This window comes from Podarcis erhardii (genome assembly GCF_964252035.2).
Source record: "Podarcis erhardii genome assembly, chromosome: 5".
In the NCBI taxonomy this organism is placed as follows: Eukaryota; Metazoa; Chordata; class Lepidosauria; order Squamata; family Lacertidae; genus Podarcis; species Podarcis erhardii.
This window is the reverse complement of record NC_138509.1, coordinates 90,609,166-90,636,469: the sequence shown is the minus strand read 5'-3', so window position 1 is coordinate 90,636,469 and position 27,304 is coordinate 90,609,166. Positions and strand designations below refer to the sequence as shown.

Genomic DNA, 27,304 nt, shown 5'->3' with positions numbered 1-27,304 from the left:
TGGAGATATTTATCCCAGCTGATATCTGTAGTGGATTGGAATTGGTTTTATGTATCTGCTGCTGCTGTTTTTAAACTGGTGTGTGTGTGTGTGTAATTTTTATATATGAAACTGTTCTATATAAGTTTTAAATTGCTTTGAGATGTCTCAATTCATAAACGAAATGGATGAAGCTTCGGCTGCTAATAAAGTAATAACTTCCGTGTAAAACCCATTCACTTGATTTCAACCAGGCTTGATTAAAGTGAGTTACTGTGGAATGTGCCTATTACTTAATTGCATAATGCTCGTTAAATGGTTACTTCATTATCAGAAGCCCTGGTACCTCCTGGTTATAGACTTGGGCTCCTTCACACATGAGATATTTACTCTGGGAGCTATCTGCTGCAGTGCCTCCTAAAATATGCACCAGAAATCTTCTACAACATGCTGAGTTTCCACGTAGAGATTCAGTCTGGAAGCTGGAGCCTGATAACGTTGATGCCAGATCTCAGTTGGTCTGTCCCTTTCCGAATAAGGAAATGCTGCTGTAAGATTCACCTGTGAAAGTGTCCTGGGTATTTAGATGTTCTGTAGTCTTACTCTGCCCAGGAGAAGGCTTGGAGTAATGCATGTTCTTCTCCTTTCCTGCCTAGATCACCACAAGCCTTGACTCGGTGGGCCGAATCCAGATGCGCACAAGACGTACCTTGAGAGGCCATCTAGCTAAAATATATGCCATGCATTGGGGATCCGATTCAAGGTTTGTACAGAGAGCTGATTTGCATGTCGGAGGATTCTTGCCATTGTTGGGGGAAAGCCGTGTGCACTCTACAGCCCCACATGAGCACCTGCATGCTATAAATATATTCATAAATTAAGCACAGCAAACAGCAACAAAACATTTACATGCTCAAGGAGCCCTTGATCCCCCTTAAAGGCCCAGTCATTTGGTAGGGAGGCTTAGCTATGCTATGGACAAGCTTAATAAAATACTAGATTTGAATATATAGAAGTACCAGAAGAAAATACTACTGAAAAAAAAGTTTTTTTAAAAAAATACTTAAAAACAGATGGAAGCATTTAACCTGTTCGACCTCAGTAAACCATACAATCTTGGAAACTCCTTTAGCGGTTAAACAATATATATTTTGGTTCCAGAGTTCTTTCTGTCTCTTGCATCAAGAAAAGGGATGGAAGAGTTACACAGGTAGAAGTGGTTTTAATTGTTTCTGTGGAAGCCCACATGCCAAAATTAATAAGGCTGCAATCAGCAAGACTGTTCAGGGTATGCAAAACCTGCACCTTTAATTCCTCCATGACCAAGAAACTGCCATCATCATGGGGGGGGGGGTAGGCTAAGTTTTCCCTACCTGAAAGCTGTCTGGAGAACACATATTTCCTTTCCCTCTACGTAAATGAACAGCTGGCATTACTCCTATGAGAGCATTGCACTTGGGGAACCCGCCATACCTGACCCTGGGTCCTCAGGCCTGCTCTTAAGGGGAGATAACAGTATACGAACCCTTTCTGCCCATCTCTCCACCCCTGCTAGAATGTCGGGCATTTGTTTAGAGTTCAGTAAAAGTAAAGCACGATTGACTTTGCAACATGTTGCCTAGACGTCCTCTGCTGATGCGTCAAAGCCATGCGTCTTGCAAGAGGAAAAGGCAAAATCAGGGTCTTGGTGAACGGCTGGATGCATGCACGTGACACTTACCAAATCTGAAACCTAGCAAAGGAGGCACAAAGTTAACTTGATAATGTCTTTTTTGTGTGTGTATGTGTGTTTTGTGGTTATCTTTAGGCTACTAGTGAGCGCTTCCCAAGATGGAAAATTAATTATTTGGGATAGTTACACAACAAACAAGGTAGAGTTTTTGGTTTTTAAAAAAAGTAATTCGTTTTGGCTTTTTTTTTTATGTGCCTATTGTTGGTGGGCTTGCTTTTTTGTTTCCACTGCTATTTTTATTTTCTTTTTGTTCTCTACCTGAAGTACTACTTTTTCTGTTTCCCCCCTCTATTGACTCTTGCTTTTTATTTTCTCCACCCTCCAAGAATTCTAACTCTGCTTTCGTTTATTGTTATTTTTTAAACTTACTTACTCAAGCCTCTCATTGACTCTTCCATCTCATTGCTCTTAACAACAGCGGCTCACTTGCTTGGGCAAAACACCGTTGGGTCTCTTGTCTATTTCTGAGGGGGGGGGGCGTCATCTATTGATGTGGGGTTACAGGTATCTTTTCGGAATGGCAGGTTTCTTTGATATAAAGCAGCTGCATTGCCATCTGAAAAGGTGGTGCTTTTTGAAATATGCCCAGTTCTTAAATTTACCCTATGAGAAAGCAGAAGCTTTATCTTGTCTAGTCTGGTTGACTATCTGTGCATCTGCTTAGTGGCCGGCAAAATCAGCTGTCTCTGATTCCCAGTGAGGTCTCTGTTTGCTTCTGGACTTGCTTGGGACCATAAAAATCCCAGGTTTGAAAAACTTGGACTCGTTCAGTTTGCTATGGCCAGAGAGAAGCCAGAAAGCCGTGCTCTGGTGAGAAATATGAGCCTGGAGTTACAGACAGAGGCACCTCTCTGCCTCCCTGCAACTTTCAGTGCTGAGCTGGAAATGTGGCAGAAGTGTTTGGACTTGCCACTCTGCTTGAGGGTTATTTGTAGCACCCATGGAGTGCAGAAGCACTCTTGGAGTGCAGAAGCACTCTTCCCCATGGCATACATTGAGTTATTGGGGGGCAGGCCCATTTTCTGCCCACCCCCAATCTTCAGCTCCAAGCTTAGAGCTGGAAAGAGAGCAGGCACTTCTCTCCCCCACCCCAAACCTCATGCTGCACTTCAGAGGTGTAGCACAAGGTCAAGGGCAGCATCCTGCTCTTTGAGAAAGGGGAAGCCTGGGAACCACACACTTCTAGGTTGGGCAGTAGGGGTAGCTGTAATTTGGCAAGCAGAACTTGGCAGATCTATCCACTTTTCTCCATGCTTGCTTGGAGGACTAGGGAAAGTGCTTAGTTAATGAATTAAACATTATTAATAATAATAATAATAATAATAATAATAATAATAATACAATATGTTATGCCACAGGGACGCGGGTGGCGCTGTGGGTTAAACCACAGAGCCTAGGACTTGCTGATCAGAAGGTTGGCGGTTCGAATCCCCGTGACGGGGTGAGCTCCCGTTGCTCGGTCCCTGCTCCTGCCAACCTAGCAGTTCGAAAGCACGTCAAAGTGCAAGTAGATAAATAGGTACCGCTCCAGCAGGAAGGTAAACGGCGTTTCCTTGTGCTGCTCTGATTCGCCAGAAGCGGCTTAGTCATGCTGGCCACATGACCTGGAAGCTGTACGCCGGCTCCCTTGGCCAATAAAGCGAGATAAGCGCCGCAACCCAGAGTCGTCCGCAATTGGACCTAATGGTCAGGGGTCCCTTTACCTTTACCTTTATGTTATGCCACAGGGCAGGTTACTGAAGGCTATCAGTAAATTGAGGAAAACGTAGGAGACATTGGAACATAATCTAAAGCAAAGCCAAATGCTTTCAGTGTTTGGGCAAAGTGTATTGACTCCTGTTTTAAAACTTGCTTACAATGTCTGAAAGCACTCCTCTGCTTGTATTTTAATTTTATCGATTTCATAAAATTTATATACCTGGCTGTAAAAACCAAACAAACACCCCAGCAACAATCCAACCTCAAAAGAGGTTTACACAAAGCAGTTTGTCTTTTAGACTGTTCTGTGCCACGTGTTTTAATTGTGATTCTATACTCTGTCAATTTGTCACAGGAATATGTAACTCCAGTTAGTAAATAAAATTTTAATAATGACTCAGAGAAATAAAAACACTGTCTGACTTCTTTTTGAGGACCCAGTGATTGAGCAGCCTGCTGAGATGCTTGCTTCTTGTTGAGGGGAATATCATAACACCTGTTTAAAATGTTCTGACCTTACGAAAATCCAAGTAAAATTGGGGAAGTTGCAATTTGAGAACATAAATATATATATTCCCTCACTTCATAATGTTGTTCTCTCAATATTCGCCATGAAATCTTGGTTCGTCATCTGGAGAGCAGGCTCTGTGAATGAACAGCATCTCTCAGTGTGGCAGTGGTAGTTCAGGCAACCCTGGCGAAGCCTGCATATGGTTCTGGAAGAAGTTTATTCATGCTCAGGGGGCAACTTTTCCCTTCTAACTGTGTTTTTTCCCCTCCCTTCCGCCCTGAAGATGCATGCCATTCCTTTAAGATCTTCCTGGGTCATGACCTGTGCATACGCCCCATCTGGCAATTACGTCGCCTGTGGTGGATTGGACAACATCTGCTCCATATACAACCTGAAGACACGAGAAGGCAATGTACGAGTGAGCAGGGAACTACCCGGACATACTGGTCAGCAGGCTTCTGTTTCTATTTGTTTCGATGAAATGGTGACTTTATTTGAACTTCTGCAATTCCCTAAATTGTGACTTTATTTGAACTTCCCTAAAAGCAGAGGAGTCGAAAGTGAATACATAACTAGATAGATTTGTTGTGGCAGAAACTGTTCTGCTACAACCGGTCATCTTCTATCCTGTCTACTTTCAATGCCAAACCCTCCCCCCCCCAAAAAAAAACCACATTTCCCAATTGCTGAGCTAATGTGTCTTATCAGCCAGTGTCATTGCCAAGCCGTGTTTTAACCTTATGACTTCATTCTCCCACAACCCTTTTGCTGCAGCTTCACTTCTCCCTTGCACCAGTGGCACAACCAACCAGGAAGCCACCGTTCATTGCAGCTTCCCATTAAATGCAAACTGGGGAGCTATGATGAATAGCTTCCCAACAAGCCAGGCTTTAAACCAAAATTTGATTGCGCAAGTTGTGGCCTAAGGTTCTTCTGTCCAAACCCAATGCTGTATTCCGTGGGTATAGGGAAGAGAGATTATGATCAACTGGTGAATTTCTCAGTAAGGACTGTGTACTACTTTGTTGTGGTACTGAAATTCCTGCACTGAGCATGAGCTCAGAGGCGCTTTTTCTTTTTTCTTTTTAAAATAATCTTTATTACTTTTCAAACTTACAGCACACAAGAAAAAAGAACAAAAGAAGAAACAATACAATAAACAGTACAAAACACAACCTTAACACTAAATTAAACAAAACAAAACAACAACAATTTAAAAAACATATAACATACCATTTCATTAGTCTATTTTTCATTCCCTTATTTCATCGACTTCCTCTCACCTCCCTTTTTGTATTCCACTTCTGTTACTTGTTTCAGCAAATCCTTTCCATCTTTCTCTTATGAATGTCTTAACATATTTTTAACCTTATTTTCCATTAATACTAAAATACTTATTTATACTTAACTCCTTATAGCATTTCTGCTAAAGCCATAAAGTTTCATTCCAACAATTTTCAAACACTCATTAATTTTACAATATTTCTATGTACAAACTTTAGACTTTCCCAATCTTCTACCACCATCTCTTCTCCCTGGTCTCGGATTCTGCCAATCATTTCCGTCCATTCCGTATAGTTCATCAACCTGGAGATCTTCTGTCCGAGGCTCTTAAATCTTTTCCAAGTCCCTTCTGCAATTCTTCTTCATATTTTTTGATGCTGAAAATGCTGAAGAGCAAGTCTCGGGGAGGCCCCAACCCAGCCATGCCCCCATTCCCTCTCGACAGGCCAGCCAACTCTCCACAGCTAGAACCAAGGTCCATACAATATCTCAAATCATGTTTCAAGACTCCTCCAGATCCAAAGACCCCCACAACTCCAGTCACCTCCTGACCGAAATTCAGAACCCAAAGGTCAATAAATCCCTGCATGAAAGAGTCTATCCAACCTTCCTTCTCCAGTGCAGGCAGGGCTCCAATCTTCAAATTCTGACTTTTTCTATATTCATTCATAAGAGGCCTCCACTTATAGTCCTCGACTTGCCTCTGAAAGGCTGGGGCTTCCACTTGTATTACTTTAGGTTCAACAACCACAACTTTCTCCTTCTTCTCCCCAGTTTGTTCTGTCAAAGTAGTTTCCTGTATCAAATCCTGAGCAATTTCTGTATTAATGGTCACTTTTTGTCCCAAATTTATCACTTTTTATTCCAAGTTCTCAAGTTTGGAATTCATAACATCCATCTTTTTGTGAAGCTGTTCCAGCGAGTAGCTTATCTTACATAAAACAGTCACTAAAGCTCCTTCTGTCAACATTCTTAAAGTCCAAGGTCAATCTCTGATTCTCACAGCTCTTATCTTGCAGCTGGAAAAAACCACTCTTGTAACAGTTTCAAAAGCTCCCTCTAGAGGGAAACAGTCTCCACTTGTATCAATCCTTTCATGCGCATTTTAAAATATAAAGTTAGTTTCAATTTTCAATTACTTTTCCTCCTTTTTGAACGCAGAAGAAGACAATGGAAACAATATATTTCTCTTATTTAGCCATCTGTCAACATGCTATCCGTTCACAGTCAACGAACTCTCCCAAAACGTTAATTCTGCTGGCAGCCCTTTTCCAGGTTCAGAGCAGTGGTAATTTAATTTTTCACTCTCTTGCAGGCTCACTAAGTCCAAAATTTCCCCCCTCTTCTCCTGCTTCCAAGGGGGTTTTTTAACAGTTTTAACCGATGGAGATTTAATCCTTTACAAAATACTTTCCAAGGCTGAAACTTGCAACGTCTTTGCTTCAATCTATTTACAAAAGAGGAAGGCGGACTTCCTGTTTAAAACCTTCCCGCTTCGATGCCAAATTAATGAACTTAAAGATCCAATTTTCCGTTCTACTCACGGGTAGTTGTTTAAAGTCAAATTGTCCACAGGAAAAAGTCAGCGCTCTCTGGCAACAGCGATGCGGCTTCACTCTGTGAAAGAAGCAGTCGATTCAAAGCACCGCGCCGCTCACCCCACTTCGCTCCGGATCCCCAAATCAGGGTTTCCCCGCGAGTAGGGGAGGCGCAAAAGGTGCCAGCCGAATCCCAAGTTCACAGGCTTCTCCCGCCTGTGATTTCAACGGGTCTCCGCCTTCACCGTGACGGTCAGACCCTAATTTCCACGGAGCAAATTCCTCCCGATCGGAGGAACTCCGCCATTGCCTGGAGGCGCCAACCCGGAAGCCCAGAGGCGCTTTTTCAAGTTCAAGTTTATGTCCATCCTGGCTCCAGGTTTCTGAATCTGAGGATTGTTGGTTTTTTTAAAAAGTAGCTCCTGCAAGCCTGCGGGTCGGTCCAACCTGGTCTGTCCTCAGTGCTGTACTATAGCGGCCATAAAAGAATTTGGAGGGTGGGGGAGAGAGACTTGAAATTTCTGCTAATGGCTTGCAAATGAGCAGCCATTGTTCCTAGTCCAAATTCTGTGTGAAGGTGTCAAAAGGTAATAGTCAAGAAGGGGTGAATCTGCAACCTGAATGCATTTAAGCAAACATCTCAACAGGTGCACATAGTTTGAGATGTATGATTTTACTGTTCCAAGTGAAGTGTGTTGAGAGCTACACACAGTCTGGCCTTGGGAATTCCTGCTCACCTGAGATGTGATCGCACTGGACAGTGGACAGCTGAAAGGGGAAGGCCCTATGGCTTTGTTGGGCACCCTGACATTTGGCTGGCTGTTTTAAGTTCGGTGGGGAACCTCTTTTATATTTAGGGCTGTATTCCTTTGGGGATAACCCCTTTGGGGAGCCACACTATTTTTAATTTTTTATTTCTATCTTGCCTGGTTTCCGTGCTCTATCCCTGCTCCAGCGGCCTGCCTACAGCTGGACAGAGGAGAGGCTGCAGCCAAATCTGGAGTGGCAGAGAGCAGTGTTCTCTCCCACTGTGCTGACTCCTTGTGAATTATTGCATGGTTGCTGACAGAGAGACGTTTTATGCCTGAAGCTGAATAGGAGATTTAAGGTTGGCACCTGGAAGCGTATTCCAGTGTATGACTCAATATGGCCTAGGTGCTGCTGTGCTGTTGTTATTAGAATTAGAATTTATACACCACCCTTCATTTGGAGAAGAATTACTCATCTACTTAACTGTTCAGCTTCTTCCCAGCTCCTGAGATGCCCACCTAACACCAAACCTTTGCAGCCTTGAGGGTTGAAAATAATTTAAATGAATAAAAGCTGAAATTTTCAGGGCACTGGATTTCAATTACATAACGCACACAATCTGCATTTTGGATCTCTTCTTAAGTGATGGGTTTTGCCACTGACATGTTTCCTGTTTCACATTTCTAGGGTATTTGTCTTGTTGTCGCTTTCTAGACGACAACCAAATAGTCACAAGCTCAGGAGATACCACCTGGTGAGTTTCTTGGGTTTTCTTTCGTGACATGCCTTGAACTGTTGGGACTGCGTGTTTTAACCTTCTGTGTTCAAATGTTTTTCTTTTGCTCACAGCGCTCTATGGGACATTGAGACTGGCCAGCAGACTACTGCTTTTACTGGGCATACCGGTGATGTAATGAGTCTCTCTCTAAGCCCAGACATGAGCACCTTTGTTTCGGGTGCCTGTGACGCCTCATCCAAGCTCTGGGATATCCGAGACGGAATGTGCAGGCAGTCTTTCACAGGGCATGTGTCTGACATCAATGCAGTTTGTGTAAGTGGCTAGCTATGCTCAAATGCACCAAGAGGGAAATCATGAATTTAAACGGTGCTGTCATGCATGTGCACTTCAGGGTGTTGAGGGAGCTGCCACAAGTGTGGTCAAACGTGGATGAGTGGGTCATGGAATATTGGCAGGTTGGCTGCTGTGAGGAAAATACACACAAAAAAAGTCAGTTTGACACAGGAGAAGAAAAGCCTCTTATCAACCATGGTGTGTTTGTGGTGAAGAGGCACTGGCGAAGCAGGAGAACATGAAGTCCCTGTTAATGCCAGTATTTCTGATCCAGCAGTTCTGATCCCTGAGATTCTCACATGATCAAATTAACTTTTTTTTTAAAACTGCTGTAAAACGTCAAGAATTAAATGATGGGAAGAGAAACCAGGGGTTCATTTTACTTTTTTGCCATTTTTAAAAAAGTGTCTGCTAAAGTCAGGTTTCAAGCCAGCATGCTATATAACGGGAGCAATGAACCTTCTACCTAAGGGCCACATTCCATGTGGGGAATCTTCCAGGGGCCGCATGCCAGTGTTAGGTGGCTCCACAGGCCAAAAAGGGGAGAGAAATGGATGGGACTCCTTAGACAGAAAATTGCATCCCAGCTAGGCAAGAAACATGCGCGGAGAGCCACTGAGGGGAATGATCTGGGGAGAGTTGTAAGGGCCAGACAGAGGACTGGAGGGGCTCCCTTCAGCTCCTGGGCTTGAGGTTCCCCATCTCCACTATTGTAAATTAAAACCTCAAGTCCTTAAATTACATTTGTCCACTCTGAAATGTCCTTTGGGAGGAGCGCAGAGAGAAGAAAATCCACGGTGCATCTGCAGCAACACAAATGGATGCCTTCATGTGCCCCAGCTGCAACAAAGCTTGTCTCTCCTGCCTCTTCCTCTATGGCCACAGCAGGCTCTGCAACCTTCCTACAGCCCTCAAAGGGGCACTCCTTCATTGTGTTCCGAGACAAACAGATGCCAACAACTCTGGAAATAAGCTAGTTTAGTAAAGGCACCTGGTCCCTTTGGAAAACAATTCCTGATGTTGCCCTATTTGTTTCTCTCCACCACGATCCATCTTGTTTCACTTCCCAGTTCTTCCCCAACGGCCATGCCTTTGCCACTGGCTCTGATGATGCCACCTGCCGGCTGTTTGACCTGCGAGCTGACCAGGAACTCATGATGTACTCTCACGACAACATCATCTGTGGGATCACATCCGTCGCTTTCTCGAAGAGTGGCCGCCTCTTGTTGGCGGGCTACGATGACTTCAACTGCAACGTTTGGGACTCCCTGAAGGGAGAGCGTGCAGGTTAGTTGACGTGCTTACAGAAAGGAATGGCTCAGGGTTCCCTCTGTGGAATTCCCTGCATGTTCAGAAGCTCATACTGGCAGCCAAGGAAGCTGCCCAGCTTGAGGCAACAGCCCCAAGAGCTGTGTGGGAGGACCTGGCTAGTCCATCGATTTTATAAGAATAGACATCAGGATGGTTCCACTAACACCAACAATTCCTGCCAGATATGAGGTTTAAGTACAATACCAGGAGAGGTGGAAAAAGTAGTCTCAAGTTGGGTGCTCCAGCTGAATCTTCTTCCATGAACACAGCAGCCTCACCCCCATTTTATTGGTGAAACTCTTCACCCAAGAACCCCAGTGATGGGGCGACACAGTATCCCCAATCAGTCATAAACTCACGGCTTTCTGGGTTCTTTGAGACCTTTAATATTCTGTTCAGATTAAAGAAATGGAGGGATGTTTTTGTGGCTTTGGGTGCAATTTCTTCTCTTGCACAACCTCAGCTTGAAAGGAATGAAAGCTGTGCAGGTTACCTTACACATGCTCAAACATGAGAGTTCGCTAGATCATCAGAACGACCAATGCTGCTTGATGGTAAGTTGGTTTCAAGACTAATTTAGAGTCCCATTGGGAACATTTTACAGCTGTACTATCCAGTCACTTAATTCCTAGAAAGACCACAGACAGAACATGATGGCACCTTTAGACAAGGGCAGCAGGTAGAATCATAGAATCATAGAGTTGGAAGAGACCACAAGGGCCATCGAGTCCAACCCCTTGCCAAGCAGGAAACAAGGTTGTTTAAGGCTTCCTGGCGACATATATGTGGTCAAGCTTAGGATTTGATCCTTGATCTTTCACACAGGTGGCGCTGTGGGTTAAACCACAGAGCCTAGGACTTGCCGATCAGAAGGTCAGTGGTTTGAATCCCCGCGACAGGGTTAGCTCCCGCTGCTCGGTCCCTGCTCCTGCCCACCTAGCAGTTCGAAAGCACGTCAAAGTGCAAGTAGATAAATAGGTACTGCTCTGGCGGGAAGGTAAACGGCGTTTCCGTGCACTGCTCTGGTTCACCACAAGCGGCTTAGTCATGCTGGCCACATGACCCGGAAGCTGTACGCCAGCTCCCTCGGCCAATAAAGCGAGATGAGCGCCACTACCCCAGAGTTGGCCACGACTGGACCTAATGGTCAGGGGTCCCTTTACCTTTACCTTGCGTGTTGGTCATGTAAGCACAAAAAGACCCATCGCAGAACCCCAACAAAGCAAAACTGGACAAAACCTAAACCATTTCCGCCTAGGGCAGAACTTACACTCTTATATAGGGGTCAGGGGTCCCTTTACCTTTACCTTTTACTTTCACACCAATGTCTAATTTGTCCATTCGGTCATATTAATTCCGGGAGAGCCTCAAGTGACATGATGGGATGAAGTGTTGGACTTGAGCTCAGGAGATGTGGGTTTTAATTCCTGCCCAGCTGTGAAGCGTATTGAACGGCGTCGGGCCATTGTTCCTGTCTTTGCCATCCTACTGTTGAAGCTGTTGAAATGGTTACGTATGCTGCTGCTAAGGTATTGGAAGGATGGCAAGATAACAAATGTGGTAAATAATAAGCCTCCTTTTGGGGCCACCCATCCTAATGTTATTTTTGTTTTCTTCCCCAGGCGTCCTTGCTGGCCATGACAACAGAGTCAGTTGCTTAGGAGTTACTGATGATGGCATGGCTGTAGCTACAGGATCTTGGGACAGTTTTCTCAGAATCTGGAATTAATCTGGCAGTCCACACACACACTCACAGACACGCACACCGTCTCCACCGAGATCTGGAGAGATCAATGCTGCAGCCTATTGCTGTGAAATAACATTTCTACCTTGTATTTACAGGTGAAATTTTTCTACTCACTGATTTATTGCATAAATAGGCTTTCTGTAAATGATATATATATATATATATATATATATATATATATATAAAAAATCAAGCGAAGTCATGGGTGGGAGAAATTGGTGACTTGGGGTGGGGAACAGGACATGACGTTTATGGTTGACAGAAGCTAAAAGAGCCAGTCCATCTTGTGCTTGGCTTGGCTATATTTCCTGGAGGGATTTCTGTTTGTGCCTATCCTGGCTAATTCTGTACTTTTTTTTTTGTACATAACTGAATATACACATAGCAGCCAATCATGTAACATTTTGTCTGTAAGTAAAGAAATAATGTTCGCCATTTTTTTAAAGAAACTGCATTTATATAGCTCTACATTTAATCTGAGATGTCTCTTTCCTCCTGAGTTCTGCGGCGGATCAACTTAGATTGCTGTTTTGATATGTTTTTATTTCCCCACCCTCCAAGTGAATTTACTGTAGATAAAGTGTGAAGTTACTGAGCTGTTTGTGGATTTTATAACAGGAAGTGTTTGAATTACTGCTTGATCTGTCTTTGTTTCTATCCGTTTTAAAAAACAACAACAGGAGAGAAGGCCCTGACGACTTCTTGCGACACCTAGCGCCTTACTTGCTTGTTGACCAGTTGGTTTAAATAGGCGGTTTGATCCTATTTGCCTGTGGACCCTGGCTAGTCCTTTGGCAGTCAGGAGGGTTCTAAACACCAGGGGGTTAAATAGGTCATCAGACAGATTTCACAAACAAGAACTGAAATATTTTGGTCTGCAGACTATATGAGCTTCCTTCCAGCAGCCTCTAAAATTTGGATCAGCATGTAAGTTGAGGGACTGAGGCTGAAAAACTGCTGAGCTAATCGTTTGTTTTTATTGGAGCAGTTGTAAATGGGAAGTTTTGACCTGCTATAAAATTATCAGCCTGTACAGTCTGGTATAAGGTTGAGCCACTTTCTAGCAAAGATGCTGTTTCTCATGGGATCGTACCACTCCAAGTCCATGTGGGGGCATAACGCTGTTTTGAAGGCAGCTCCTCTCATTCAATCTCGTTCTCCTGTACAATCCACACAGGTTGATCTGTTTGTCAGCTAGAAAACACCCACCTGATGTTTTGCACATGCGGAGAAATGATAAGAGCGGGAGTGCATTCAAGCATTCTTCCAACCTTGGGATTTGTGTGCTAGCATAAGTCTTGGCTCTTAGAACCTTCTGCTCAGTTGCACCGCTCTAGGAAAGGCTGAAAGCTCATTCTAATACTGCCAAGTTACCCAGACATTCCACAGCAGAACAGAGTTGCCTTTTATGTGTGCCTGTCCCAGAAACGGCATGACATTAAATGCTCTTTGGGCGGGTGCTCTTGATGGGAGTTGGAGTCCAGGAATATCTGGAGGTCCACAGGTTCCCTGAACTTTGGCATTTATTTCCCTTTGTCTTCATCTCTCTCTCTAGAACATTTCATCCCAGTTAATCCTGATCCATTAATTGCTACAGATTCAGCCTTTAATTGGGAGCCAGGTGTTATGGAAGATCATCCTAACAAACTGGCCACACTGCCTCTTAAAAAAGTTAAATGTGTGTGAGATGAAGTTCACCCAGTCACAGCTCATAAGACCTGTTTGCTGAAATACAACAAAGGGTTAGAAATAGCTTTTAAAAATAAAAAGAAATCACTGGAATCAATTTATGGTGCTGGTAAAAAAAATGTGCCTGTGCTTATAATCAATTAAGTGAATCACACTCTTCTGGAAATATTAAAAGAATGGACAGGGGAGGTGGATCCTTGGTTGTCTTCTCATTGCGCACACAGTATCAGAAGATGCAATTTTACATTGCTGTTACGCTCCCATTTCTCAAAGTGTGGGGTAAGAGGAGCTTTTAAAACAATCCCAATTCTGTTGGCAAATATCAGGAGCTGTCAACATTAAAACAGTCTCGCAGCTGAGCCATCTATTTTGGCAAGTTTCAGCTGAATTTTTAATCACTCATTCCAGCCTTTCGAGTTGCCCTGGTTTACAACAGTAAAAGTGCCAATTCATGTGCCAAGCATAGTGGATTTAGTAGGGGTAAAAAATACACTACTACATTGTGATTTTTCAGGAATTTGCTTCTCCGCACACTAACAAACCTATTGTCTGTGTAGGACCAAATTCACAAGCGCACTCGTATTTTCATGTGGACCAGAGAGCATAGGGGTCAAGTAATGTTTCAGGATTTATATTATTTTTCTTTCCATGCTCAGGCAGTCACTCTGAACTGTGTACAAACCTCCCTTGTTACAACAAACACAAGCCACCTTTTGAATTGACCTTAAGACTGACTTGCGCTTGTAAAACTAATGCAGTCCTTGAATTGAAAAGTGAAATACAGTAGCTCCAGAAAAACTTTGAAATTGAGAATGGATGGGCCAGTGAGCCAAGCAAGCTGGCAGATGTTGTTACATAGCCGCTTCTGCTTTGTGCCAGTTAAGGGGTGCGACGGTTTATACCCATGTATTAGAATGCATGTATTAGTGACCCTGGGCATGGATACCCATGGAAATGTCTTGTTTATAGATGAGGCTGTATGCCTGGAGTCCCCAACATGGTGCTCATGGGCATCATGGTACACTAACCCTTTGTACCTGCCAAGGACCCTTACCCCTCCCAAAAAATATTATATTTTAAATGATTTTTCTTCCCTTGCCTACTTTTTTGTGTCATTGGGCCGGGCAGGGTGGATCTGAGCATCCTTGGTTTTTCTTCTGTGAAATGAGTATTTTGTGGTGCTCATGATTTCCCAAGTACAATTTGTGAGAGTTACAGATCAGTGGAGTATTTTGCAGGTTTGCATGTGGTTCTTAGAAGCTTCCACTCCCATCTGCCTGGAACTAATGGGGATTTATATTCCAAAACACCTGGATGGCACCAGATTTCTCAAGGCTGCCCCACAGATATAAATGGTTTCATCTTAAGTTGAAACTGAGCTGCCTTCTGTGCCCTTGACTTGTAACAAAAGCATTGCTTTGCTGTTCTTCAATGTTGCTGATACCAAGGGCACTTTTTTCTTTTTGCATGTGTGTACATTGTGCATGGCTGAAGGCAACTGCACAACTGTGGAGTTTTGATGGGAAATTTCCTTATTTGTAGTGTTTTGGACTTGGTTGCAGAGAGTGTTCACATCCGCTTTACAAAATGAACACGGCATTTGTTGGTATAGACCACCCCTATTGATTTAGCTAGATGTCCCAAGTCGCTATTGTCCTAGCACCATTCAGGTTGGACACAGCTTGAAATGAACAGAATATAGGCAAGAGGCAGAGCTGTTTCCTAAAGTTCCCTCTGTTTGTTTTAGTGGGGCTTGTTCAGAGAAAGGGGCAGTCGTGCCGTGGGTTTGCTAGCTGTGGCCTATGTTAATCTGTCAAAAGGCTATTGCTAGGCCAATTACAGGATTACTCTGGTTTCCAGCAACACAAGGAATGTAGTATATTTGAAATATTTGCATTCCTATTTGGGTTCAAGTTCATGATTTGAGTACTGCCAGCTGAACTTGGCATCTGAACACTGGAAGTACATCCTTACCTGCAAGGGGTCCGTCATTTTTGCCTCGTGTGTTCTTGGCTGTTCTGTGGCTTACTTTAGCAGGAGGATCAGCATCCCTAGGGCAGATTTTTCAACCCCTTGTTCCTTACTGCAATTTCTTGCACAAATTTACCTGCCAGCTACATCCATGGTGGCCTCCACTCGCATGTCTTGCACTAAATGATGTGGAGCGGAGCAGCGATTTGCCACGTGGATATGCCAACTGCTGTCATGCGTTTATATTTCAAAAGCGAAATCGCTTTCCACCTATTGAACCAAGCCTCGGGGTGAGCCACAGTTTGTGTGACTCAGCCAGCCTCCATCTTCTAAGAGAACCAAGGGGGTCTAGCTCATATGAGCATCCCAGGTTGAGTCAAGGGTTTGAGCGGTTTTTCCTCCGAAGAGAAAGGTTGCCCGTGAATTGGCAATGTTATGTTTCCTGATATGAAACATCTGCTGCACTGCATGAAATGAAAATCACTCTTGGTCTTAGCCCACTGCAAAGTTCCATATTAATTCAGAGCACAGCCAAAGCGTTCTGAGAGTGTTTCCTCTGCCCTTTCTCCCCATCTCCCACTAGACCAGCCTTTCTCAACCTGCGGGTCCCCAGATGTTGTTGAACTACAACTCCCATCACCCCTAGCTAGCAAGGCCAGAGCTCAGGGATGATGGGAGTTGTAGTCCAACAACATCTGGGGACCCACAGGTTGAGAACCGCTGCACTAGACTTTATGTGCTGTTCAGATGTCAGCGTGACTAGGTCATTTTCAGTTGTTGCTTTCAAGGAGTTTGTGCATCAGAGTGACTGCCAGTAGCATTTCATAGAATCATAAAACCTTAAGAGTTGGAAGGGTTCCAGGGGTCATCTAGTCCAACCCCTTGCAATGCAGGAATCTCAGCTAAAGCATCCATGACAGATGGCCCGTAGAAATAACACAGCTGGGATCAAGGGTGCCAACAACAGGGAGAAAGGTTGTTTTCTGCTGCTCCAGAGAAGCGGACACGGAGCAATCGTTCCAAACTACAAGAAAGAAGATTCCACCTAAACATTAGGAAGAACTTCCTGACAGTAAGAGCTGTTCGACAGTGGAATTTGCTGCCAAGGAGTGTGGTGGAGTCTCCTTCTTTGGAGGTCTTTAAGCAGAGGCTTGACAACCCTATGTCAGGAGTGCTCTGATGGTATTTCCTGCTTGGCAGGGGGTTGGACTCGATGGCCCTTGTGGTCTCTTCCAACTCTATGATTCTATGATTCTATGAAATGAAAACTGGCCACCATTTAACCACAGTTCAAAGACATCCCATCCTGTCCGGCGGCCCCAGTTGCCCGGAAAGCATCCGTAGGCTTTGGTCATGGGGCAAGCCAAGCCAGGGCCCAGAGTGACTCCCAGTTCTCTGTGGCTGCAATAGGGCTTGCCATGTGAACAAGGTCCACAGCCAGCCAAATCCTCTGTCTGTGGGTGGGACCCAAAGTCGTGCATTTGCAGTGGGGCTTCTTAAATGTTCTCCCTCCCTACTGGGCAGATAGCCCTGAATGTTGGGTTGGGAGAAGGCTCTTAAATGCCATTGGCTGCAGCTGGGAAGGAAAATAGCCAGTGCTCCCTCTTTGGGATCCCTTAGGTAGAAATGTTCCAATGGCTGTCTCTGACCTTGGAAGTTCAGGGTCTCTGTGTTACGCCTCCTATCTTGGTCTGGCATGCATGCTGCCCAAACAACTTCTTCCATGTTTGGGGCACTTGCATGCCATGGTCTTTTTTCTTTCTCAAGTCAGTTACTGATTGTAAAATACACGCAAGACTGTTAAAAATGCTCGATGATGTTACGGTGAGTACGTGAACAGTATTACTAATGACTTATAAATGATGATGATTATTTTTTTATATGTGCCTGACCTTTCTCGTGCCACACGACGTTCGGTTTTGACTAAATGTGGGCATCTTAAAGAGACAGTTCAAGCCTTTGCTTTTACAACACAATGGTGCTCTTTCTTTCCTCTTCACGGCAACGCATCTCGCCATGTGTATATTCGCATAGCCATCCAAAGGAACTGCATCCGTTTTCAGAAATGAATGGGGTTTTCCCGCTCTAATGACTTGCTTCAACCTTTTCACATCCAGGGTGTGTGCACAGTGGTTTGGTGTATGTGTGTGGTTCTCTCTTTTTACCTTGCTGCCAGCTTCTTTTCAGGAAAAAAAAACCTTCCAAAACATTTCCAGGTGCCAAGTGATTCTGCACTCTTTTGGATTGTGTATTCAGAAAGTCTTAAAAATTATTTTATTTAACCTAATTAAAAAAGAAGAGTGCAGGGACTTGTGCCATTTGTTCTTCTAACAGTGCTGTTGTATAAAGACTTCCCTGTGGATTAAAAAATAAAATAATCACTTGCTATGAATTGTTTATATTCCTGCCTCCCCCTCCCCACTATAACAAACCTTTCCTTTGTATTTGTACAGTGGTTCCGTGAAAGATGTTACCCTGACTTGATATTGTAACCAATAAACCGCTTTTAACTAGGATTTCTCTGCCTGCAATGGTTCATTTTCCTTCCTTTCTTCTCCCTTCCTTCTTTGGAAATATGAGTTAATATGAGACATGGCTGTATAATACTTACATCTCTTTCTTTATGTTCGGAACCATTTTTTATATGCCTAAGCATCTGATCTATTACATAACTACCATATATACTGGGGTAGCTGCAAAGAAGTGTGAGTAAACTTTGCTCAGACAGTGGAGCTTGTCTGTTTCCATAAAGGCCATTGCCAGGGGACCCACTGAAACAGTATGGGACACTGGAAAGAGGGGAGATACTGCCAGAATTGAGGGAGGCTGCCTTTCATATGTGATTCCCCCCCCCCTCCAATCTTGCCTATATGGCTGCTAAAATGCAATGAGCAAAATTGTTTGCTTGATTTATTAGCTGCCTAGTATAAAAACCACTTCAAGGCAGCAAAAGGTGGAAAGGAAATTTTGGTATCACAAAATATTAGATATCTAAATTGTCCTGAGATAGTGGTTTAGAAGGTAATAAATTGACTGTAATAATAGACACGGAAGAATTAATGTGTGCGCGCATATATATATATATATATATATATATATATATCCACATAAATTATGCACGTGTGCATACTACATTTTGAAACAAGCATTCTAGAAATCGTCAAATTCCATTTTAAAACAAGTTAGTCCCAGCTTAAACTAAATAATCACTGTAAGGTCTTAAAAGTGTGTTCTAGACTGTCTTCTATAGAAACCTTAGCCATTTCCTGCCACATGCCTTCTCAATCTCGGCTGTGATCAAACTCTATAATTTTTTGCCTGTGGCTCCAGCATAAATCCTTTTGTGATACATGACCACTGCAATTAAACAGGGCAGTAATGTAAAGTGAAATCCTAATAATCTGTCACCAGTGCTCCTGAATTCCCATCACAAACTAACTTGAAAGTGTGGAAGATGCAGAAATGTTAAACATCACATTTTATTTAGGACAACCGATATGACCACTCTGTTTTACTTAGAATTAAGTATAGTTTCCCTTAAAGAAGTAGAAATTACAGATTAAAGCTTATTAACAAGAACAGTCTCTTTGGATCAAGCAATATTCTTTTTGGTTAGACCCTGAATTAGATGAGCTTTAGTTTAGCAGCTAAATTTTAGCTACAGCAACAATTAAGCTTGGGCCTGGACTACATATTGTGAAATGCTAGAATCAGTTTGGTGGTTCCTGCATTTATCTAGATCTGCAATAGCTGAAACCTTGCTGGAAGAGGCACCTCATTCAAGTGGAGAAATCCTATTAAGAAAATTGTTTAGCTTCCCCAGCTGAAGCAGAGGGCGAGAGCTATCACTTGACTGCAGCGGGCTAAAATCATTTCAGGACACTTCACTACCAAAGAAGTCTAGAAGTTTATTTAGTTAGGACTTCCAACAATAAAGTGATAATCTTGGGAGGAAAATACCAATTGCTGTGAGGTTTTTAATTTCCCCTTCGAGCCTTCGCAGTTTAGAGAGTAGAATTCTCCCAACGTGTCATATCTTCATACATACAGCCAGCAAAGAAACATGGAACAACATGTATGACAACAGTGAATGAATAAAGCAGCTCATAAATGACTACTGAGTGAGTAGCTTTCAAATTCGTTGTGTTCCTTGGCCAATATAAATACCTACAAAAATGTGCCATAACAAAAGATGTGTATAAGTCTATCCGTTGTTTTTAGAGAATCGTAGACCTTAAATAGCTGCAATCTGTACAGTTCATGGTGTTGTTTTAGTTTCACATTCATCAAATGTTAAAAATCCTACTGGCTGCATTCACAATGAAACACACCCACCCACCACCCACTTCAAGCAGGAGAATCGCATCAGACATTTCAGTGCGCCAGAGTAAAAATACAAGAGTGAACCTCCATTTTTTTTTGCTAAACAAAAGTCTCTACCAACCCAGCAGTTTTATTAGCCCTTCCTGAGCAGTGGATTTTCGTGTTCAAGCAACACTACAAAAACACGGGCTCTTTTACAACTAAGTTCTCATTTTGGTTTTAAAATAACATGCATATTTTGTAGCTGTACCTAAAAGAAAAAAAACTAACGCGCCAGCTTCACTCATAATAATTAATCAATTCATCAGTTTCAAACGCATTACTCAAAGATCACTTGTAGGAGCAACTGAAACTTCTGCATTTCTTTTTTTGTAAAATGCACTGACCGAAAATTGTCATGGGAAGACGGGTATCAAAAAGCAGGAGAGCCCCTTGATTATGCAGATGAGACATCCCTAACCTGGTGCCCCCCTCTCTAGATGCTTTGGGTAAGCAACTCGCATCACTCAGTGCAACCATGGTAGATTGAAGCGGCTGGAGCAGGCATAGCCAAACTCGGACCTCCAGATGTTTTGGGACTACAATTCCCATAATCCCTGACCACTGGTTCTGTTAGCTAGGAATCATGGGAGTTGTAGGCCAAAAACATTGGAGGGCCGAGATTGAGGAAGCCTGAGCTGGAGGCAACATCAGGTTGTAGGTCCTGATGCAGACCATCATTGAGGTCATAACTGAACCACCATCAGCAAAAGAGTCCGTGTGCAATAAAGACCGCTCTGCTTATGCAGTTGCCACCTTAACAGAATAGTCTTGATGCTTTTCAGGGTCTTAAAAGAGCGTTAATTTGGGGCATGCAGCCTGAAATTAAATGCTTGGCCTGGGCCAGGCAAATAAAATGAATTTTGGACTTTCTTCTAGCTTCATACGCATAGCATCACTTTGGTTTTCAAGAACTACCATTGGGTCAAAAGGACGTATGCCATCAGTGAAAAGGGTGTTTCTCCATAACAGTTCTCTGAGCTAAGCCATGTTCTTCTCTATAAACAAGGTTGCTAGCTAATCTTGACTGAGAAGGTCTAATTACCAGGGCATTAAAACTTTAAGAGCATGACAAATAAAATTTGACAGTCCCTTTCAACAGAATGGGAAATCCAGAGTTATGCCTAATGCTCAGCCATAGTGATTGTCTCTGCACTCAAACTTCGTAAATCCCTTTGGAAATCTGTCACCACAATACTTCAGCTCTGTAACAAGAGTCCTGGAAAAAGCCAGCAGCACACATTCCCACAGAGAATTCCAGCTAATACAAGACTTTGACACAGGATTAGGGGTGAATTCGCTCTATTCTCTTCCTGGATGCCAGAAAGAGGGGGGCTGTCCTTTAGGCAAACACTAATACAAAATACTAGATAGGTCTGCTAGTTTTATTATTTTTACACTGCCAAATAATTTTCTGTACGCACCAGTAAATATAAATTATTTGTCTTTCTAAGAAAAGATGCAAAACGATTCAATCAGTGGTAATACTGTTTCACTCCTCTAGCTCTCAGGCAGAGTTCATTTTCTAAGCATCAAAAGAGCCAGGCAGCAACTGGGAAAGTAGAATAAAGGGGGCTTGAAAAATTCATGTGACTTTGCAGGGATGGGAAATAGTGTCATCTTGTAAATTCCACCTGGAGCAGCCAAAAAGCACGAGGCCTTCTCTTCATTTCTTTTTATGGAGAAAATCCTTTGTAAAACAGTCAAACTCATCTTCAAGGCGGACAGCTTTTTTCCTACGAAAAAAAGGAGGGAAAATACGTGTGGCAGCACATTACTTTTCAAAAACCATTTCTGAGGATATTTACTCCGTTCCACTGAAAGAGTATTCACAGTAGCTTACTAAAGTTAACACATACTGCACACGCAGCACAATGTAAAAACTTAAAATCAAGAACCCTACGCCCAAATTCGTGCTTCCCATATGCATCTATTTGGCCACTGTGAGTATAGGGTGGAATATACACACACATTAAAAAAAACGCTGTGAAAAAGCTTTTTTTAAAAAAAACATTTTGAAAAATACATTGAATTTAGCTTAGCCCATCTAGTGTCAAATTTGTATATTGCACTTCACATTTAAAATGTTTTATTTGCAGCTGTGTAGATGAGTCCACAGGTGCTGGACTAGATGGGCCACTGGCCTGATCCAAATAGAATAGTATCATAGAGTTGGAAGAGACCCTAAGGATCTAGTCCAACCCTCTGCAATGCAAGAATATGGGAATCAAATGTGCAACCCTTCACTGAACAACTAGGGTGGTATTCAACTAAGCTTTACTCACAAGTTTTTCAAAAAGTAAAAAAGACCCTCCTGGTAACCCCCCCCCCCCAAAAAAAGCTCAACAACTATGTGCAATGGGTAGATCAGGAATCAGCAAACTTTTTCAGCAGGGGGCTGGTCCACTGTCACTCAGACCTTGTGGTGGACCGGACTATATTTTTTTTTGGGGGGGGGATGAATGAATTCCTATGCCCCACAAATAACCCAGAGATACATTTTAAATAAAAGGACACATTCCACTCATGTAAAAACACACTGATTCCTGGACCGTCCATGGGCTGGATTTAGAAGGCGATTGGGCCGGATCCAGACACCGGGTTTTAGTTTGCCTACCCATGGGGTAGATCATTCCCAGTTTTATAATACTGGGAGTAGATCGCAGTCTCTATAGACTTGTACGTGCCTGCTCTAGACCTATCGCCAATATTGCTTCAAGACACAGCCATGAGATTATGACGCCCCTCAAGGCCAAAGTGAAGCAGTCATTTCATCTCACGGCTGCTCATTTCGATAGCTGCAGAAGCAGCCCCCCCGTGGCCATTTACCGTAGATGTTTTGAGTGGTTCTGGATTTTCTCCAGCTGAGCAATCTCTTTGGACAACCTTGCAATCTCTTCTTCCAGGTTCCTCTCCGTGATGTCAACTTGCTGGCACAGGCGAGCAAAAGTCATGGCCATTTCCCTGAAAGAGAAACCCGGAAAGCCCAGGTCTGCCGATTTGTTCAACCCTGGAGGCTCCGAGGGGGAAACGGCAATGAGATGTCCCCATCCCTGGCCCAATTTCCTGCCATATGCATGGATGACCAAGCGCCCAAGGGGAGACCCTACCTCTTTTTTTATGACATATGTTATACAGAAGAACAGGGAAACCCTGAAATGTGGCTCCCATTTTGGTCCTGCCAACATGCCACTTTCAACCAGTAGTTCCCAAAGTGAGAAGTACTGCCCCCTGGGGTTCTGGAGGTGGAATTACCTAGAGGGATGCTAAGGGGCAAAGGGGGCGGGTGGGCAGGGGGTTTGAAGGTGTGAATTAGTATCAGATTTTGAAAAGCTGGTACCACTGGATCAATTTAATCACATGCTGAAAGGTCTCTTTACCAAGGGATAACTGTGGAGAGGATGAGAAATGAGTTGGGATGAGCCATGGAGAAGGAAGTAGCTTCATCCTGGAACTTTCAGGATAGGGCAGGTGGGAATTAATTAATTAATTATAATACCCCGCTCATCTGGCTGGGTTTCCCCAGCCACTCTGGGCGGCTTCCAACAAAATATTAAAAATACAATAAAACATCAGACATTAAAAACTTCCCTAAGCAAAGCTGAGTCCCAGGCTCTTTCAGAGACCTAACAGAAGTTTCTCAGTTCAATCCACTCAGTCCTTTGCATTGCAACACCCGGCCACCCCTTCCAGTTGCTTTACAGTGATCCCCTTTGAGTAAACAGCTGAGACGGCCCTACAACTTTGCTCCTCTGGATCAGAAGCCCAAGTTACGGAAACAGGCAAGACGTACTGTTGCACCTGATGGCTGCAGTTTGCGCTGGTGAAGCTGACGATCATCTGAAGCTTCTCCGTGGCGTAGTTGACAAACTGCTGCTTGAAGGCTCGCTCTTTGGCTTTGGTCGTCCAAGTGAGCCTCTCGTAGAGATACAGCAGCCCATACAAACTCAGGGAGAGGGAGATGACCTTCCAGCCAACCGTTCTCCAAACCTGGAAGAGGAACACCAGGGTCAGAATTTGAGCAGGATCTGTCTAATAATGCAGTGTTTCCTCAAACGTGGGTCCCCAGCTGCTGTTGGGCTACAACTCCCATCATCCCTGACGGCTGGTCTTGCTAGCTAGGGATGATGGGCGTTGTAGTCCAACAGCAGCTGAAGACCCATGTTTGAGAAACACTGATCTAACGCGTGCAGACTAGACTACTGCAATGCGCTCTACAAGAGGGGCTGCCCCTGAAGACTGTTTGGAAGCTACAGACAGGAAAAACCAGGCTTTGCCTTGCTTTGTCTGTGGCATGGCAGCAGAAGAGACTTTTCATTCACAGTATTATAAATTTATCCATAACATTTATATTCTGCCCTTGCTACTCACAGGAGCCCAGGAAGACATGTGCACCAGCGATAAAATACGGTTAAAAACAAAGGGTAGGAGTCACTTATAGGACCCATCATCAAAAGCCCTGCACAAGGACTTTCACTTGTGCAATGGGGTTTCCCCACCTTCCCCCCTGATGTGCCCTCCAAAATTGGCTTGTGGGCTGTAGGGAGAACCCGCTGAACGGCACAGAGAGTGAGGATCGTTCCACCTGGCAAGCTATGATGCTTGTGGAGATGGTACGTTTGTAAGAGCCCGACACAGAATTCCACCCAAAATAAACCCAAGGATCTAAACCATGTTGTTGTTTAGTCATTTAGTCGTGTCCAACTCTTCGTGACCCCCTGGACCAGAGCACGCCAGGCCCTCCTGTCTTTCACTGCCTCCCACAATTTGGTCAAACTTATGTTTGTATCTTCGAGAACACTGTCCAACCATCTCGTCCTCTCTCGTCCCCTTCTCCTTGTGCCCTCCATCTTTCCCAACATCAGGGTCTTTTCCAGGGAGTCTTCTCTTCTAATGAGGTGACCAAAGTACTGGAGCCTCAGCTTCACAATCTGTCCTTCCAGTGAGCACTCAGGGCTGATTTCCTTCAGAATGGATAGGTGTGATCTTCTTGCAGTCCATGGGACTCTCAAGAGTCTCCTCCAGCACCATAATTCAAAAGCATCAATTCTTCGGCGATCAGCCTTCTTTATGGTCCAGCTCTCACTTCCATACATCACTACTGGGAAAACCATGGCTTTAACTATACGGACCTTTGTTGGCAAGGTGAAACCATAGTTTGCTTTAAACCAGGGTTTCCCAAACTTGGGTTTCCCAAGCTGTTTTTAGACTGCAATTCCCCATCATCCCTACTCACTGGTCCTGCTAGCTAGGGATGATGGGAGCTGTAGCTCAAAAACAGTTGGAGAGACAGGTTTGGCTTTAAACAATAGTTCAGTGCAGCATGTGATCTGGGCCACTGTGCGGTGCTGCACACCTTAGCACTGCTCCCCTGGTTAACAGCCCCCCATGGCACAAAGGGTGCCTTAGACAGGCAATTAATCCATTGCCACATTCTGCCCATCCCTAGGTCTGATCCTTTCCCGGGATTTCTCACTACGTCAGAGTTGCGCAGGGTACTCACAAGTCCTCCGACAATGATGACGGTCATGGAGGTCCGGGAGGTCAGCGACGCCAAGTTGGTAACCAATGAGACCATTAGCTCCTCCTGTGATGCATTCTCTGGGGTCAGAGCAGGAGCAGCGGGCGCACAAGGGGTGGAGGCAAGAGAACGAGGGATCTAGGGGCGAAGAGCACAAACTGAGATCCATCTTCCCAGGAGACTAGAACGGGGAGCAATACGCTTTAAATAAACAGCTCACAATTAGTGTGTTTGTGAGCTACGGTGGGTTGGATGAAACTATTTAATGGTGGAGCATCAGCCTTAAAAGGGGGTTTCAAATAGCTTCAGCAAAGGGCAAGCATATTCTGCAGCCAGGCAGTCCAAATTCTGCACCAAGAAAGCAGAATTCTGCAACCTACCTACGTTATTTTGTACATGTAGCTCTGCTGCTTACATAACTGGACACAGCTGATCCCGATGGCACTGGGCAAGTACCAATATATCTCAAAAGCCAGTTTTAACTTATGATAAATAAATCTTGCGCTATTTCCAGAAGGAGTGCAAGCTGAGGCCTCAGAAATTCTGCAGGTTATGGGGCAGAACTAGGGGCTCTGCAGTGTACTGCAGCCCCAGTTTATCTGGCCACCCGCTCAATGCAGAGGTTCCAGCAAGTGCTTCCCACCCAACTTCAAGCACATCTTCGCTGTCACGGGGACTACAAGCTTGCTTTGCAAACTGAGATGCAATAGAGAGACTCAGAAAAAAGTTGGATTCCGTGTTGAGTACCACGTTCCCTGTTTTTCCTGCCCTCTTGGAAAAACAGGCCCATTTGACTTGCATGGATCATAACTTCGCACACAGGGTCTGGGCTAGGGGAGGAGGCCAAAACCTGCCCTGGAATATAAGAACAGAGGAAGCTGGCTCATTCCGCGTCAGACCATTGATTCATCAAGATCAGCATTTTCTCCACTGAAACGGCAACAGCTCTCCAGGGTTTCAGACCAGGTGACAATCCCAACCTTGCCTGAAAAATGCCAGAGATTGATCATGGGACCTTCTGCATTCAGAGCATATGATCTATCACTGAGCTGGGCCCTTCCCCAAAGGTCTGGCAGGAATCACCTGTCAAACGGTATAACTCTGCTCTAAAGGCCTGCAAGGGAGTTGCACATTGGCACTTAGGAGCAGGAAAAGGGCCCACTGTTGCTGTTTGATGCTGTTTTGAACACACACATGCAGGCAGCTGCCCCGCTAATTAAGAGAGCAGAGACAGAAGCCATAGGCTTCCATAGTCACACTGGAGATGCTACTTGCACCCGATGGATCGGGATCCTTCTGCACAAACTGAAGCCCCCTAGAAAAACCCTGCGAAGCACTCACTGCAAGAACCGGCTCTGCCACGCCCAGCAGCACCCGGTGAGCGTTTTTGGGGCCCAGGTACCGGCTGACGAGGGCTGTCCAGCCCAGCGAGAACCGGAAAGTGATGTCCTCTTGGAAGTCGGAGCACAGGCTGTTGCAATTCAGGTCGTAGCTGAGGTCAAACTTCCTGCACGGAATCAGCAAGTGGAGCTTGCTCTGGACGTCAGAAGGCAGCAGGGCCTGCAGGCTTTCTGGGAAAGAAAGGAGAGGGGTGAAAGCAGAGCTCAAAGCAGACTGCCCCCACCTGGTGCCCTCCAGTTGCTTTTGACTACAACTCCTATCTATCTGTTCCATTTATAGGCCACCTTTTATCTTCCAAGGATCTCAAGGTAGTGTACATGGTTCTCTCCCCCCCCCCCCATTTCATCCTCAAAACAATCCTGTGAGGTAGGTTAAGGCCGAGAGATAGTGATTGGTCTAAGGCCACCCAGCGAGCTTCATGGCTGACTGAGGATTCGAACCCTGCTCACCCAGGTCAGAGTCGAGTACTCTAACCATTACACCGCACTCTCTCATGAGCCCCATACAGCTGACACCCAAGTGGCAAAGATAAATAGCTGCTTATCAGGAAGGGGACTAGCAAAAGGAAGGAAGGAAGGAAGGAAGGAAGGAAGGAAGGAAGGAAGGAAGGAAGGAAGGAAGGAAGGAAGGATAAAAGGAAGGAAGGATAAAAGGAAGGAAGGATAAACTAATGGGGTAACCCTGCTGGTGCACAAACTTTGGATATGAAAGACTAGTCCGTAAATCTCTGTTCAAATA

At 44.3% G+C, this 27,304-nt stretch overlaps 2 protein-coding genes across 3 annotated transcripts in view; one reads left to right on the top strand and one right to left on the bottom strand.

The window, feature by feature from the left end:
- GNB4 (G protein subunit beta 4) overlaps positions 1 to 14,385 on the top strand; it is a 40,095-nt gene extending 25,710 nt beyond the window's left edge. For both annotated transcript variants that reach the window (XM_081862773.1, XM_081862774.1), the window contains exons 4-10: positions 636 to 742; positions 1,787 to 1,850; positions 4,204 to 4,366; positions 8,180 to 8,246; positions 8,342 to 8,543; positions 9,635 to 9,851; positions 11,498 to 14,385. In XM_081862773.1, coding sequence (XP_081718899.1) covers positions 636 to 742; positions 1,787 to 1,850; positions 4,204 to 4,366; positions 8,180 to 8,246; positions 8,342 to 8,543; positions 9,635 to 9,851; positions 11,498 to 11,604 — 927 coding nt within the window. In that variant the 3' untranslated portion in view covers positions 11,605 to 14,385. The remainder of the gene's footprint in view (positions 1 to 635; positions 743 to 1,786; positions 1,851 to 4,203; positions 4,367 to 8,179; positions 8,247 to 8,341; positions 8,544 to 9,634; positions 9,852 to 11,497) is intronic.
- Positions 14,386 to 19,170: 4,785 nt separating this feature from the next.
- Positions 19,171 to 27,304, bottom strand: part of MFN1 (mitofusin 1) — a 33,881-nt gene continuing 25,747 nt past the window's right edge. Inside the window, exons 14-18 of the mRNA XM_081862371.1 lie at positions 26,507 to 26,736; positions 25,148 to 25,303; positions 23,438 to 23,634; positions 22,474 to 22,608; positions 19,171 to 21,380 (exon numbers count right to left, since the gene is read on the bottom strand). Of these exons, the coding sequence (XP_081718497.1) occupies positions 21,311 to 21,380; positions 22,474 to 22,608; positions 23,438 to 23,634; positions 25,148 to 25,303; positions 26,507 to 26,736 (788 nt within the window). The 3' untranslated portion in view covers positions 19,171 to 21,310. The remainder of the gene's footprint in view (positions 21,381 to 22,473; positions 22,609 to 23,437; positions 23,635 to 25,147; positions 25,304 to 26,506; positions 26,737 to 27,304) is intronic.